A 15,253-nucleotide genomic window follows, 5' to 3' on the forward strand; every position below is an offset into this window, starting at 1 on the left:
TGTGCAATTGTCGCAGCCCGAGGTGGGGCTTTAGCAATAACCCCGAGGTTGTGAGCCCGTACCAAGGGCAACGTGACACGGTGCAGACTGGTAAGGATAAACAGGAACAAATTTGGTGGCTTCCTTCTCTGAATGCTCTGAAAAGGTAAAACTTTACTTAGGCAAAAACTTTTCCTGCAGCTGTGGGAGGCAATTCAAACTGAGTAACTGGCTGGATATTTGCTCGTGTGCGCATTCTCAACCTGCCTCGATCTGTGCGTCTGGTTTCTGTCTGAGCAAGCAGGAGTAAGCCATTTTGTAACAGAACTGTAGACTTTCCCTGAGAAGAAGGTTGCACCACTGTAGAGCTTTTGTAGTAGAGCTTAAAAAACGGGGAACTTGGATACAGAAAAAAGCATAATACCTTAAGAATACAAGGTTTAGGTTATGGCAGATTCTAAGATGAAGTTGGTGTATGTTCATTGTAGGACATTTCCAACCAACAGTTAACTCCTTTTTCATATAAGAAAGCTACAGAAACAGAGCACTGAGTGCTTTCAAAAGCGTCTTCACTGTTACTTTCATAGCAGTAGAAGTAGAAATCAAAGTCTCATCGGCTAGCTGAATATGATTAAAGGCTACAAATCAGTTGTAGGTTAAAAAAAAAGGCTAAAACCATAACAATTTTTAAAAATATGGAGGAGTACACAGTAACTTAAATTAGAAGGGGTTTTTTTTTACTTGCCTTATAGAATCTGCTTCTTGCATTCCTCATAAATTCCAGCTCATACGAAGTCATACAAAAATATTATCTTACCTATGCTTTTGCAACACTTCTAAGAAGAGTTGGTATGTTTTCCACCCCATAACAAAACTATACCAGAAAAAAAAATTACAGCTGATGGGTGGAGCCTGCTCTAGTTCAGATTACCTACTACCTACCAGTCTTATTTTCAGACACAAGTAGGTATATATATATATATATTTTTATTTATTTTATATTGGATTGCTGCCTCAGGTTTAAATTCTTACATTTATTTAATGCTTCAGCACAGAAGAACAAGGATAAAACTTCCTCTAACCAACGCTATAAAAACTGAATGATGAGGTTTTGGTATCTCCCAAGTTTCCAGTGATGACTTCAAGTTTGCTAGGCACAGACAACCATAAGATGATACCTATGACTTTTTCGCTTTTCCTTTTTAGGTTAAAAAGAGCTAGAAAAGTTAAATAAATAAATAAAGAGTTAAGATTACATAGCAAGAATCTATTCTTGCTTTAAATATGCACTGATTACATATGATGCAGATCTTATGCCCTTGATGATTACCTACAAGGCAACAGATTTAAGATCCTCCAATGGTGTACTAAATGGTACAGTCCTGGATCAGTTATCAGGAAAGTACTCACAAGCCTTACTCTCGTGGTCAACAGCCTGTATGAGATGCACAGAAAAGAGCTGTCAAGAGCAATCTCTACAGGATGCTTCACATATTCTTTATCAAGGTCACAGAACATGCTGAAGGTAAAGACTGAGACCGTGAAACTGGCACTCAGAGAGCAGAGAAGAGGCTTAACGGGACTGAAGTGACGGGTGGCTGCAGGAGCCTGTGCTATCAGGTAACATGCTGCAGCTCCCTGTACCAGCCCCAACGTACGGAGACGCTGGCTTTGTATCCAGACATTATAATCACATGCTGCTCTTCCACAAGTGTATTTCAAATACTTCTTTGCAAAAAATGACAAAAGTTTAAATTATAAAGCCAACTGAAGTCTGCTGTTTCCTACCTTTTGGGACCCCACGTTGCAATTATAAATCTAAAATACTGTATCAAACCTGCTATTCTAAGATTCACTTTCCCAGAAGGTAAAAATCAGGAGGTGAGAAGCGTGTATGTTCTTACACATTTCCCCTTTCTTTAGGCAAAAAAAAGAAAAACAAAGCAGAAGCTAAAATCCTATTTGTATTTACTTCTTGCTACCATTTCATTCAGTGATCTGTAAACCTGCAAAGCTGTACTAAGCACAGGATGCTAGCATCTCACCATTTATAAAAACCTGATCTATCATCGGGCTTGCTTTTGCTCCACTCTCAAAGAAGCATCTCCTACAGATGTTACACACAGGTCAACCATTTTTGTTGATTTATAAACATGTAAATTTACCTCTCATCTGTTTTTCCCTTTCCCTTTTGGGGACAGCGTATGCTTCATCATAAATACTAGAGACAGAAAGACAGAATCTTCTTTTTCTAAGGTACACAGGAATGAAAGAAAGCATCCTGGATTCACCACTACTAAACATATCAGTTAGGCCAAAAACACTTTGGATTTTCTTCTACTGCAAAAATAATTTGCTGTTAGAAAAGCAAAACAAAGCCAAACAAAAATAACACCTACAAAACTACCACCTATAAAATGTTTTAATCAAACACTAACCAGCACTCGTCCTCCGAAGATGTAACCTTTATTTCCCAGCACCGCACATGTATGAGCTGCTCGAGGCTGAGGCGGATCTCCACCCTGAAAGAACCAATAAATGATATTTCAGAACATCATCAAAGTGTCAGCCAAGGACTTAAAGGCACATCAGTAACATAGAGACTGCAAAGTTAAGGCCAACATGCATCAGTATGCTGACAGATCTACAGTTTTAAAAGGAAATAATTTATAGTCACGTCCAAAACTCCACAGACATTAGAAGATACACATAATTGCTAAGGAATCTTTAATCGAGTTTCCTCAGTTGCTGATGTTTAATGTATTCCCTCTTGGTCTAAGACATCAAGGCTTCATTCAAGTGAAATTTGATTAATTTATCTTTAATTCCTAAGCATAAAATTAAAATAACACATCAGTTGTTGTTGATATGTCCTGTGCCGCTTTATTTTTCCAAAGCACAAACTGTCAGGAATTGGTACTAAAAATCTCTGGAGATCAGATCTTGAACTGTGATGCAACATGCGACAGCCACATGCTAAAAAATCTTCCCTGGGTAAGTCAGAAATAAAGCTAGGAAAACTGGCTTTTACTTTTTAATGGTAATTTCGTTTTTTGCATTTAATTTTGTAGGAGTTTTAGAACAGCCTATAAACAGCATAAAACAGTGTCAGACCTCACTGCAATACAGCTCTACTGAGTTCTTCTGTAAGAAGCTCCCCAGGATTTTATGAAGCTCTATACTACACTATCACGTTTAATGTCAGTACATAAAGACGTGTGCATTGCTATTTTACCTGGAAACTGAGTACACATGCTCCTTTGGAAGGCTATTAAAGTAATGTATTGCTGAATAATATCTGGTCTGTTTATTCTAACAAGATTGCATGACTAGGAGATACTTGTTTAAAAGATTTTTCAACATTAGCCCTTGAAGGGAATATAGCAACTGCATATACACAACATGCAAATAATGAGCATATTAAACATACATCACAATAAACATACATCTTTACTTCACAAATAAAGACTGAAGGCCTAAACTAACAATATGGAAAGTTTTTTTCTCTCTCTTTGCCTTTTGTTTTTTTATAGTCTGTGAGAACTGAATGGTGAACCAAGAGAGACTAGGGTTCAAGACCGCTATTGCTCTCTCAACTTGATGTGCCATCATTCACACTGAGCTACCAGCTTTATGAAGAAGGAAAGAGGTGGGAAGGGAGGAGGTAATCCACAAGTAATCTCTCATCTGGTTAACTCCCAGTTACCTGTGATAGCTCATCAATGTTGCAGATTAACACGCACAGCTGCCGTCAACCAAATAGCTTCATACCAAAACAGGTGGATGGCACTGGTCAACTTCAGCTTGGCACCATTAAAACCACGCGTACGTTTGTACCACACGCTGCCCACAGACCTTCGCTTAGCTCCAGGAGGCCTTTGCTAGGTGAGATGTGCCACAGGTCAATGGCCATGCTCCAGCCAAGAAATTCTTCCTGACCTGGCACCCTGGCAAGGCCCACAGGGATACCCGACCAGCCTGCAGAACGCATTCAGCAGGGCCCACGGGGGCTTTGCGAGGAGCTGCTGAAACGCCTCCTCACCCTGCTCCTCAGCACCGCTCTGGGAGTCACGCTGAATGGTTTTGTGGAGCATGCCAGTGCCTTGGCTTCGCACTAACAGAGAGCTGATGGGAATTTCATACTCCCAACATGTGTTTTAAAACCTAAATACAAAGCCTGACCTAGATACAGAATACTGTATCACCTTCTGATCTATCCAGATTTCAAATACCTCTCTGAAGCTTACTTTATTTTTTGCCTCAGAACCACATTACAGAACAAACACCAGTCTACATCCTGTAGAGAAAAAAAGGCATGACATCAATCTTGAATTCTCCACATTTCAGATGCATCGAGTGTCCTCCTGTGCAATGTTAGAAGCTAAAAAAAGTAAGCATATTCAAATTCCTTGACCCAACATGAATTTCTAGAGCTCAGTAACTATTCAAAATGCAGTAAGGTCCCAATTGTCTCAAAAAATAAGACTTAAAGAACACTCACTCGAATTGCTGGTTGAGACCAAGTTTGTGTGTTTGTATCAAAAACGTGAACATCATTATGCCATCCCCAGAATATCTGTCCTTCCTGAAAGAGGAGTTAAAAAATTAAAAATATTATTTTAACATCTTCTGTGCTTGTTAAAGGGTACAAACCTAGAAGTGATCTATCAAAACAGAAAATAAACTAAAATACAGAATTTTATTAAAAGAAACATGCTAACATTTTCAAAGTGATAGAGCAACTCAGGTCTAGTTGGAGGTCAGCAGCATTCAGGAGGGATGGAGAGGGATGATGACACTTTTGAAAATGGGCTTTGGGCTCCAAAATCAGTCACTGGAGTAGGCAAAGCCTATATCGTGCCACAACATACTAAGAATTGAATGCTTAGATTGTACAAGGTAATACATTTCTTGTAAGTCAATATTTAACATTTGATGTTAAGGGTCTGGACTCCCTTGAATGAGTATCTATTAATTTGCATGAACAGACACTCTAATCAGCCTCCTTCTTTCTAGTAAGGATTCATTATAGGAAACTAGCTAATCCAGGCATCTTAAAGCATATGGCATTTACTCTGGTTAACAAATTAAGGAAATTAACCGAGAGTGCTTGTCCGTTAGAGTTGTGAAGCTGTAAGTTCCCTTCTGTTACTTCAAGAAAAGCAATTCTAAAATCTTCTGGGAGTTCCGTGTTTAAAAAAGGGTCTTCAGATTTAAAATACTGCCTTTGTTTTTCCTCTGACAGCATTTTGTTTCACTGCATTCAAAGTCTAGCACTTCGAATACACTGAACACCCAACACCTCCCAGAAATACGCAACACCTGAAATTCCAAATCAAAGTAGAAGACTCAAGTTTACATCTCTCATGATTCTACAAATAAAAGAAAATCAGGCAGATCTTCGTACCTACTGAGCATAGTATAAAAGATCATGCTTTGACAAGAAAGGACAAAACACTCTGAATTGTAGCAAATCTCTTACCCAAAACGCATCGTGGACATCAAAACAATCACTCAGCTCATTATGCTTCCTACAGCCATAGCCACCAAAATATATTAGCCTAAAACACCAACAAAAAAAAGTTGTTAGCTGTTTTTAAAATAAAATTCAAATTAATTAACTGTAATAATTAGCCTCAAATACTGCTTTACCTACTGTACTATAATACAAATTATTTCATATTGCATCTAATCATACAGAAAACCTTACCAACATGAAGGTAGTACTGTTACACTCCTCAATGTGCCTGACAGAAGTCCTCCTAAGTAAGGCGGAAGCTGCAAGATACCTCAAAGCTCTTGTTTTATATTCCTCCATCCCCAAGCTCACCACAGTCATTTTCAGACATGAGTCAAAATGATGCATTACACACAAGACAGTGACATCCCTATGCTTCTACAACATTTGTTAGCCTGCTGTATTCATCTTTCTTCAACGAATGTTCCCAAGGGTCAGCTCACTGGCTATGACTCACAAGATCTTTCTCTCTTGCTTTCTGTAAGCTTATAAAGAGATTCTTTCAACTAAGTGCTACTGAACACATTGCATTGCAAGTATCGTTACACACCTCCCAGCCTAATATTCCACCCATGAAATGGCCATCCGTAAGTAACGGTTCCTAAAGTTTTGTTTAACTTCAACATTTGAGGATATTTGGTATAGCTGCTAGTGATCTCGGGAGAAGGCAATTTAGGAAATGATGGCATGGTGCAGGTCATTCCAGACACATTCCTGGGGAAACAGAGTTACTGAAAGCATCGTGCAATACACCAAGACATCCTGATCTGCAAACTCACACCTTGTGAATTTTTAAGGTATACTTCTGCAAAGGTGCATATTTGTCTCCAAATACTCTTGTTAAATGAAAAGGTTGTGCTGGTTACACTCTGCCACCTAAAATACGTGATCTTGGTACACTGATTAAGCTTTTTTTCTAAATATCTTCACTAACTTTTACAGCACTTACCTAACCTGACTTGGCTCTTATAATGTAAAAATGCTCACTGAAATGTCCATGTAATTGTTAGTATTTGTATGCTTTGAAAAATATACTAGAAAAATAAAATATACTAAAAATATATAATATAAAAAAATAAAATATACTAAAAATATACTAAATATATTTTATTGCCTGAAATAATTAATGGTTACACAACGCAACAGAAATTCAATGTCATTTCCATACTGATTTTTTTGTTGTGCGTTAAAATTAAGAACGGATAATATGTGCATAACAAGTTTTACCTCAAGTCTCAGTAGAAGTTTCTGGAATGCTTTGAATTTCCTAACTCTCTCCCAAAACAGCCTTATACTTACCATTAATTCAGCTTACATGTGAAAAAACTCTGGTACAAAGTTAAGAAAGTTGCACAAAATCCCATAGCAAGTCGAGCTAAAAATTAAAGTTTCATGAATCACAAACCTGTGTACTCCTCACTTTATAGTACTGCCTCTCTGCAATCAACACATATTAAATATTCCTAATGTGTTACCTGTCCTTATACACCCAGCAGGAAAGCTTGTCACGTGGTGTAGGAGGTTGGCCTTTAAAATTTGTGATTTTTTTCCACCTATAGGTTCCATTTCTTGTTCGCAAATTAACATAATACAGCTTAAAAGAAAAAAAAAAAAAAAACAACAGCGTTCTCAATATAAATGGTATTGAAGAATCTGGCACAATTCAGCAACAAAAAGAACCACCCACCTCCCCCAGAATATGCTACTTACTTCCTTTTAAAAAAAAAAGGAACTGTCAGTGAAATTTACGATACATAGCAGCATATGGGAAGAGTCCGATTCACCACCAAAACAGAGTTAAAACGTGAGAATCAGCAGGCAGTTTCCTTGCCTTCCCTCTGTCAGACCTGTGTAGTAATACCCTGCTCCTTCACTTCTCCCAACTACCAGTAGCTCTGCCTAACCTGAACAGAACGCCTACGCAGAAATCAGCAGTGTTTGTGAATGGAGTGCTGAACAGATGTGACGGCAAGCTCCAGTTCAGTTATTTTCTCGTCTGAAGCCTGACATCGCTGACACTAGACGATAGCGTACTTACGACTTCGCTACTTCAGTCTTTGGTTACCATGAAATCCGGTAGCTATATTTTAACTTTAATTACTGCTTGACCATCTAAGAAAGGTAATCACCAAAGGGATATATGAGATCAATTTCAATTATGGCTGATAAATTTTTTTTAGAAGTCATTAGGAAAACACTGGCAATTCTTAGAAATAAAAAGTTTCACATACTGAGCCTAGTTCTGAAGCTACGACACAACAAAAATTCCCAGAAAAATACATGGAGTTGAACATTAAAACAGAAATTGAACTTTTTTTGGTCAGTTTAAAGTACGCTTTGTCTACAAAACTAAGAGATTTTCCTTAAATTTCTCCTTATTTCTGAAAATAGGGTCAGCATTACTATTCATTCAAATACAACATGTTGTGAAAGAAAACAAAAGAATACAATACCCGATTACTGTATCCTTTATCATCAAATCCACCAAAAATGTACAGCTTCCCGTTAATGCTTGCTCCACAGCTTCCTGACATGGAGGTAGGTAGCTCTCCTTCCATCAGGTGCATTGTCCTGCAATTTAGCACATACGTTAAGTGTTATAATGCTGTTTCCAACCACGCTAAAATTAATAAACCCAAAATAGAGGTATAAATAAGTTTTGCACTTAAAGCTAAAAATACAGTTGCGATATTTTGGCCATAACTAGAAGAAGAAACTATAGCTGATTTATTAAGTCAGGCTCCTGTGGTAGAAGAGTACTTTCGCTTGAACACTGCGCATACATTTATGAAGTATCTCACGTTAAAAAGCTTTATTAGGGCTAAAAGTCTAGTTACTCAAAAACTGGAAATACTATTAACAATAACTCCAAAAACTCCTGAAATGAGAATATAGTAATGCTGTTAAGTTAGAAATAACCCAAGTAGAAATAAAGGTCAGAAGTACTCACTGATGTTGGTACTACGTCACACGTCACTTCTAAAACTGCCTTTTGCACTGCATTTAGCACCATAAAAAAGCTCCAATAATGCCAGCTACAGCAATGAGCGCTCCGTTCTTCAGCCACCATCAGCAGTCCCGACCTTCTCCTTGCTAGCCGCACGTACAAGGCAGTGATTTCCACGGTGCAAATCCTAATGCCACGCGGTCGGAAGCGCCATGCAAGTGGCTGACCGACGTCACTTTCTGCCAAACTCCCAAGGCTGAGCACCAGGCCACGCCTGTGCTTAGCATCATTACTCCACGTTGAGAACTGCTTTGCTAGAAGCTCACATTTCTGCAGAAGACGGGGACCTACACCTCCCTCTCTCAGATACACAGACAGGGGACACGTGATTTGCTTAGCATTTACACCTTGTCTCCACACCTTCGTTTTCTGGAGATATACCAGCCAGATCCCAGCCTCCCAGTGCTGACACTCCAACTCTGTTCTCCAGCTTTGCTGCCGAAGTCTCAGCTGCTTTCACCCCACAGTTTCTGGTCAAAGTTTCCTTCCCATGTCACTCCCATTACTTCTTTTCAGCTCTCCACCCGGGTCTCTAGCCCAGTCTCCCACCTTCAAAGCCTAGCTCCAGATTTTCTTCTCTCTGCTAGGTGTAATGTCACCAGACTTCCTGAAGCAGTCACTTCCATTCATCCCCTTCATCGATGCACCTGCACTTAGACCCGATGCCTTCAGCTTCTGGCACTGGTGACCATGTAGAAGGATTGTTACAGCTTTCAGTTCTGACGCTTGACCTTATCCCAACCTAAAAGAACTGGAAGCAGCCTTTAAAAGGAAAAGCTTTTTGTGTCCTTAATCACCAGATGCGAATGATGCATGTGTAACCTGTCCTTACTGTGCTAACAAACAGCAGGTCACGGCTCTGCTTCCAAATACCTTTGTTCTGGCATCAGCACTGCCACAGGCAAAACCACCTTCCCCTTCTCTGCTCCTGCTCATTCCTGCGTCAGACTGTGTGTTCTGCTGTATGCTTACAACTGTTTGTGCTGTAAGTGAATGAGTTCAAGAACTGATCCATGTTAAAAATAGCTCTGAAAAAAGAAAGGTTATATTTAACTCAGATCACTTTCCTGATCCAATTTCCTACGTGACCATATAGACAGCTGTACCAGTACAACCGATACAGGGACATCAGGGGGTTAAGAACAAGAAAGGGTATGAGGTTGCTTTAGCCAACCCTTTCACCAAAAGAAAGGGACATCAGAAGACAGTCTCAGTGAGGTTACAATCTTAAAAACCCAAACCACCAAAAACAACAAAACACTAATGGAAGTCTTGCTAGAACCGCACAGCTAACTGTAGGCAAAATGTTTTCAAAACAGATAAGGAATTTCATACATAATATGAGACACCTTCCTGATCTAGTCCTCCTCCCCTTTTTCCTCAATTTCGAAATGTTGCTTTTAATATGGGTACGAAAGAAATCTCTTAACTATGGATATGCAAGGAACACATGAACAGTTGGGAGATTAGAAAGACAGCTGGCAGAAAACACATATGAATCCAAACGAATACTACTTTACTAGGCTGAAGACAATTACTGTAATAGAAACTACAGGAAAACTTAAAACAGAAGCATTGTTAATCTCTCCCCCCATACAACGTGTAAACACAGTAAATATAAAACAAAGATTAAATTGCTAGCAATGTGCAAGATTTGTATAGTTATGAATTACTTTTACAAATACGCAATTAAATAATAGCACAAATATATATAATTGTAAATAGATCAACAACCCAAATACCCACTGTTTAATGTTAAAAGGAGTATTTAATATACGGAGAACTAAGCACAAGTAAAACGCACTTATTCTAACAACAGAGCCCTGAGATGGCCATTTCAAACATCTGTCAGGAAAAAAAACACAATTATACTTACGAACTTAACGTTTCCTAGAGCAATTTCCAAGTACGTATGCTTGTTTTTCAGTCTTCATATTAAACATTTGCTACGTAAATGCCAAGGAACATGACCAATAGCTCATGGAACCGAAGGAAATCTTTACACAGCAGCTAATTGTAACCTCTGCAAATATCAGCTTTATTTATCAATCGAATATAAATAATTTAACTTACCATAACCCACTATCCATTTCATAGATCCAGAGCTCATCATTAGGCAAATACACTTCATTTTCTTCAATCGACTAAAATGGAAAAAAAAATTGCAAATGTTAAATCAATTATGCATTATACACCATACATTTTTAAATGAATACCAAATCATGTTACTTAGCAACTCTGAATACTCTTAAGGAGATAATCTTACCAGAGCATAAGTCATACTCCACACTCTTGCTCTGATCATTACCTTTATGAGCAGGCAGCTCAGTAATTTTAATATTTTACATTTTATACTTGAAGTTCAAAATATATGTTTTTATTTTTTGAAGCTATTCAAAATGCTGTGCCAGGTGTTTCCTCATGTCATTGTGCTTTGCTGATTGTTAATAGTAGATTTAATCACTATTTTTTATAATCACTGTGCCTTAAAAGGAAATTAAATTTGGTGTATTAGTAAATTAGAGGTAGGGAGATAAGCATTTCGATATTCTGAAAGCATTATCTTTTGGTTTGGGAGATACTTTAAACTGGGAGGGGCCTCTGGGCCTGGCTCCGTCCTCTCGGCACCCTCGTGCAGGTGGTTAGGGACATCAGGAGGAGCCTAATTCCTCTGTGAAAAACAGAGCTATGAAAGAGGCTATATAAAAAATAAAAAATAATATGGGAAATAACGATGAGGAAGAAAAACAAAAAGGAAAAAGAAGTCTGAAGGAATGCAATTGCAGAACTCCAGCAGGGTGACAACTGTGCTGTTATTGTCTTAGCCTTAGAAAGAAAGGAAATGCTGTAAGGGAATAAGCAGCCAGAGATGGTAACTAGGTAAAGAAAGGAAAAGCAGAGATAAAAGTGAAATCAATGTGAGGAAAAGCAGTTATATACAAAACTGAAGTTTAATTATTTATTACTGATATTGATTACTTGCCTTTATTACCGCCTTCTCAATTTGAGAGGTGCCAATTAGGCAAGCAAGCAATTCATTTGCTCTAGTTTATCTTACCAGGTACCTTTCATAAGGTAGGTGCTACCATTACATGCAGCTTGCAGGCTTCAGAAAGTGCAAAAGTCCACTAAACTTAATCTAAAACCAACAGTGGTAAGAAGCCAAGTACTTGCTAGAGAACCAGCCTGGAGTAAAAACACTGATACCAAGAATCAGTTAGCTGGGTGGGAGTCCACCATTCAGCATTATGACATGTAAAAACGTAAAGTGATTTGGCTTTGTAAAGTGCTGCTTAAACATTAACTTACTGATTTTCACAGTACACAGGTAAATACACTTTGTGTATGTGTTTAGTAGTTTTATCTGCAAAACTGAACACACCATGCCAGGAACCTATAATCCTTCATTAGAAAGCCTTTGAAAATACTACAGTAGTCAACCCAATTTTAGTTTCTAAAGGCTATGGCACAGAACTACTGAGTATTTCCAGTGGTTTAGGCTTTGCATAGCTATAGACTATTATTGAATTTAAGGCCAGAAAAGAACTTTAGATCTTTCTGTGCATTACAGGTCATTCACATTTATTTATTTATGCTTATTCTGGAGGTGCTTAACTTCCTGACACCGTAAGACAGGTATTCAAATCTTTACATGCCTCGCAGTCACAGGAAACACCACCTAGCAAAGACCCCAAAGGGAAGGAAAGCTGTAGAAGTGGCTTACAGGATACTTTACAGGTTCCTCAATTTCAGTTTGGTATTGGGCAAGAAGGGCTGTGCCAGGGTAAGTTAACACCCCAGCCAGACCCAGTACAACCTGGCAGTCAAAGCTGCTGCCTGGCTTCCTAGCACGGCTCAGGGCTCCTATTTCAGCACACGGGGTTTGTCTGTATTTTCAGCCTTGCAGCAGTCACCAGCAGCACAGCTCCTTTCAGGTCAAACGAATCCAGCTTGGGACTAAAGGAACTCTTCAACTCGCACAAGCTGCTTGGCTCTGCCCCATCTTTTAAGCCCAACATCTTAGTTCCAAAAAAGAACATTCTAATTTCCAGAAACCAAACCGCAATGCACTTCAGGAGAGACAAGAGGCAATCGGGCAGCGGTACCTGAGAGCCCTAAGAGCCTCCTTCCCTCTGCTATTGCATACGCTCAGGACACACCATCTCTTTTAAAGTTCAAACCCAGGATATTCCAGCTGGAACTCTGCTTGATAACAGGAGACGTTTTGCACATCTTAAAAGCTTACTTTAACCCACAAAAAAATAAATACTGAAAAAAAAATGGAGATAAAAACTGAAAACGTAATAGAAACATGATTTAAACTAGAGTAAGACTAAGCATAATGACTTTCACATTTTATGGCCAACGTGCAGACACTGTGGATTAAATGAACTGGCTGTGCATAGTGTAGTACCATTTGTAGTTTAAGACTGAATTAATTGAGAACTAAGAGAAGAATTTACTGGTAGGGATCATTTGATGACAGACACCAGACACCTTTCCGTCAGACACCTACTAACACACCAAAAACGCAGGGACTCGAGAGCACGAATTACGTCAGGGTGAGACACAGCCACCAATTACAGCTGTCACCCTAAAAAGCATTCGGCCCGGACCGCTGCCTGAGCCCACGGCCACGGGGCAGGGCAGAGGGGGGGGCAGCTCCAGGAGCGCTCCGTGAGGGGACGGAGCGGTGAGGGCAGGAGCGCCCCCGCCCCGCCGCCATCCCCTCAGCGCGGACGTTGGGGCCGCGGCCCCCGCCGTTTGAAACGCCCGCCCCCGCGGCGCGCGCGCCACGCCGCCGGCCAATCAGCGGCCGCGCTGAGGTAAACAGCGCTGCCGGGGGGGGGGCTGCGGGGGGGCGGCAGGGTAGGGCCGGGCCGGGCATGGCGGGGGGGGGGGCCCGGCTCGACACCCCCCTCAGCCCCCGTGTGGGGGCTCGCTGCCTCCCGCCCCGCTTCTGGCGTCCCCTCGCTGCCGCCTGCACCTTCCCTCCGCCCTTCCCCGCTCGCCCTCGGCCGCCTTACCACGTATCCCCCCCAAACGTAGAGAAAGTTCCCGTCCACCACGGCGCAGTGGCCGCTCCGCTCCTCGGCCACGCAGAAGCGCTCCGCGGGGTCTGCCGCCATCTTAGGGGGAGGAGGAGGAGGAGGAGGGAGCCGCCTGCCTGCCTCGCCGCTCGCCGCCCCACACCGCCTCCTCCGGGAGAGGCTGCGGCTCGCCGCCGCTCGCTGCCCGCAGGCGGACGGGAAGCGAGGAGGGTCCAAAGTGTGGGGCGGCACCGGGCTGCCCGCGCCGCCGCCCCCTGCCCCGGGGGGGGGTGGGTGCCTAGGGGTGTCCTGAGGGGTTGGTCGGTGCTGGGAGGGGTCTGGGGGGGGGTAATGAGGCTCAGAAGAGGCTGCTGTGGGGCAGAACGTGTGGTGTCCGTCCAGTGAGGCACGCTGAATTATAAGCGTGAGGTTGGAGGCCTGGTAAACCGTGTAGGAGCCTATCGATAAGGGCTACGAGAGAAGGGGAAAAGCACTGAAAATAGAGGACACCTGAACGCAGACCCAGGGCAAGAGCAGAAGGCAGAGGGGGGTCGGCAAACAGAGCTCCACATGGCAGGTGGTTTAGGACAACCGCAGCACTGTCTGCTGGTTAGAAGATGTGTCGTGCTCCTGGCAGAAACTGCACCTATGAAACAGTGGCTGATAATTAAAACAATTGTGTAGGAGTTCGAACTCTTGACCTCAAGAGAGAATTATCCTGTGAATGCCGTCTTCTGACCTGCAGCCTGGGAGCAGATAAAGTGGGGCTACAAACGGTGTGGCAAATCCCAGAGCCGGCACTCAGGGCTTGTGTTTTGGGGCTGGTGCTGAGCTGTGGGTAACTGACAGAATAAAGGTGACGTTGAGATCCCAGCAGCTCATCTCTCATGTCAAACCACACATTTGTCTTTATTTAAGGGCTCTCCACTCCCTGCTGTCCCCACCAATATATAATTTTTCCTATATATTCACCTAGCCTTAAACAGCAGACTGGGAAAGGCAATAGCCTCTTACGCTCCTATTCTAGCTCTTACACTGTTAGACCGACAACCCAGTGAGTTCCAACTGAAGTATGGATCAATTTGGAACAAGTGGAATTCAAAATGAAGCAGGTACAGCTCTTCAGGAAGAACAGAGCTTCTGAGAACTGAGCACTTCTAACGTCTGTAAAAGGACATGAAAGTGAGACATACGTTCCCTCTGATCTAGAAGGGAAAATGTTAACTATTCCTGTCAGTGACTGCTAACATCAAAATGAAATGTAATTATGACACATTAGGATGATGTTTAAAACATAGGAATAAACATTTGAAAGAGTTAAGATTTTTCTTTTTTTCCAAACTGTATCTATATAATCTATAGGTCAAGTAGAGCTACAACGTGATCTCTCAGAAACCTGGGAGCAGTGCGAAGTCAGCAGCCCGTGGCTTTTGCCAGCGGAGCAGCGACAGACATGAACGATGAGCTATCTACCGTGCTTGGTGTAACAAAACAATTCCATCAATTCACCTTTGGCACGAGGTGGATGTGCTGTCTGATCTTAAACCATTACCCTGTCTCAGCCAGCTCTCTGCTCCCAAGCCACGCGCGCTGACACTGTAGTGCTGATGTCCAAGAAAGTCATCGCAGATAAAGGACATAAAAAGCAGTGGGGATGAAGAGCTGGGCATGGCTTCCAGAGCACAAGACAGATGGCTCAGTGGAACAGAATTCTAAAGC

The 15,253-nt window shown here is 41.5% G+C and overlaps 1 protein-coding gene across 1 annotated transcript in view; it reads right to left on the reverse strand.

Moving 5' to 3' along the window:
- Window positions 1-13,892, reverse strand: part of KLHDC1 (kelch domain containing 1) — a 28,959-nt gene extending 15,067 nt beyond the window's left edge. Inside the window, exons 1-7 of the mRNA XM_080592714.1 lie at window positions 13,532-13,892; window positions 10,578-10,648; window positions 7,951-8,068; window positions 6,973-7,091; window positions 5,462-5,540; window positions 4,481-4,564; window positions 2,418-2,501 (exon numbers count right to left, since the gene is read on the reverse strand). Coding sequence (XP_080448840.1) covers window positions 2,418-2,501; window positions 4,481-4,564; window positions 5,462-5,540; window positions 6,973-7,091; window positions 7,951-8,068; window positions 10,578-10,648; window positions 13,532-13,633 — 657 coding nt within the window. The 5' untranslated portion in view covers window positions 13,634-13,892. The remainder of the gene's footprint in view (window positions 1-2,417; window positions 2,502-4,480; window positions 4,565-5,461; window positions 5,541-6,972; window positions 7,092-7,950; window positions 8,069-10,577; window positions 10,649-13,531) is intronic.
- Window positions 13,893-15,253: the final 1,361 nt, after the last annotated feature.

This window comes from Anser brachyrhynchus (assembly GCF_964034855.1).
Source record: "Anser brachyrhynchus genome assembly, chromosome: 5".
Lineage (NCBI taxonomy): Eukaryota > Metazoa > Chordata > Aves > Anseriformes > Anatidae > Anser > Anser brachyrhynchus.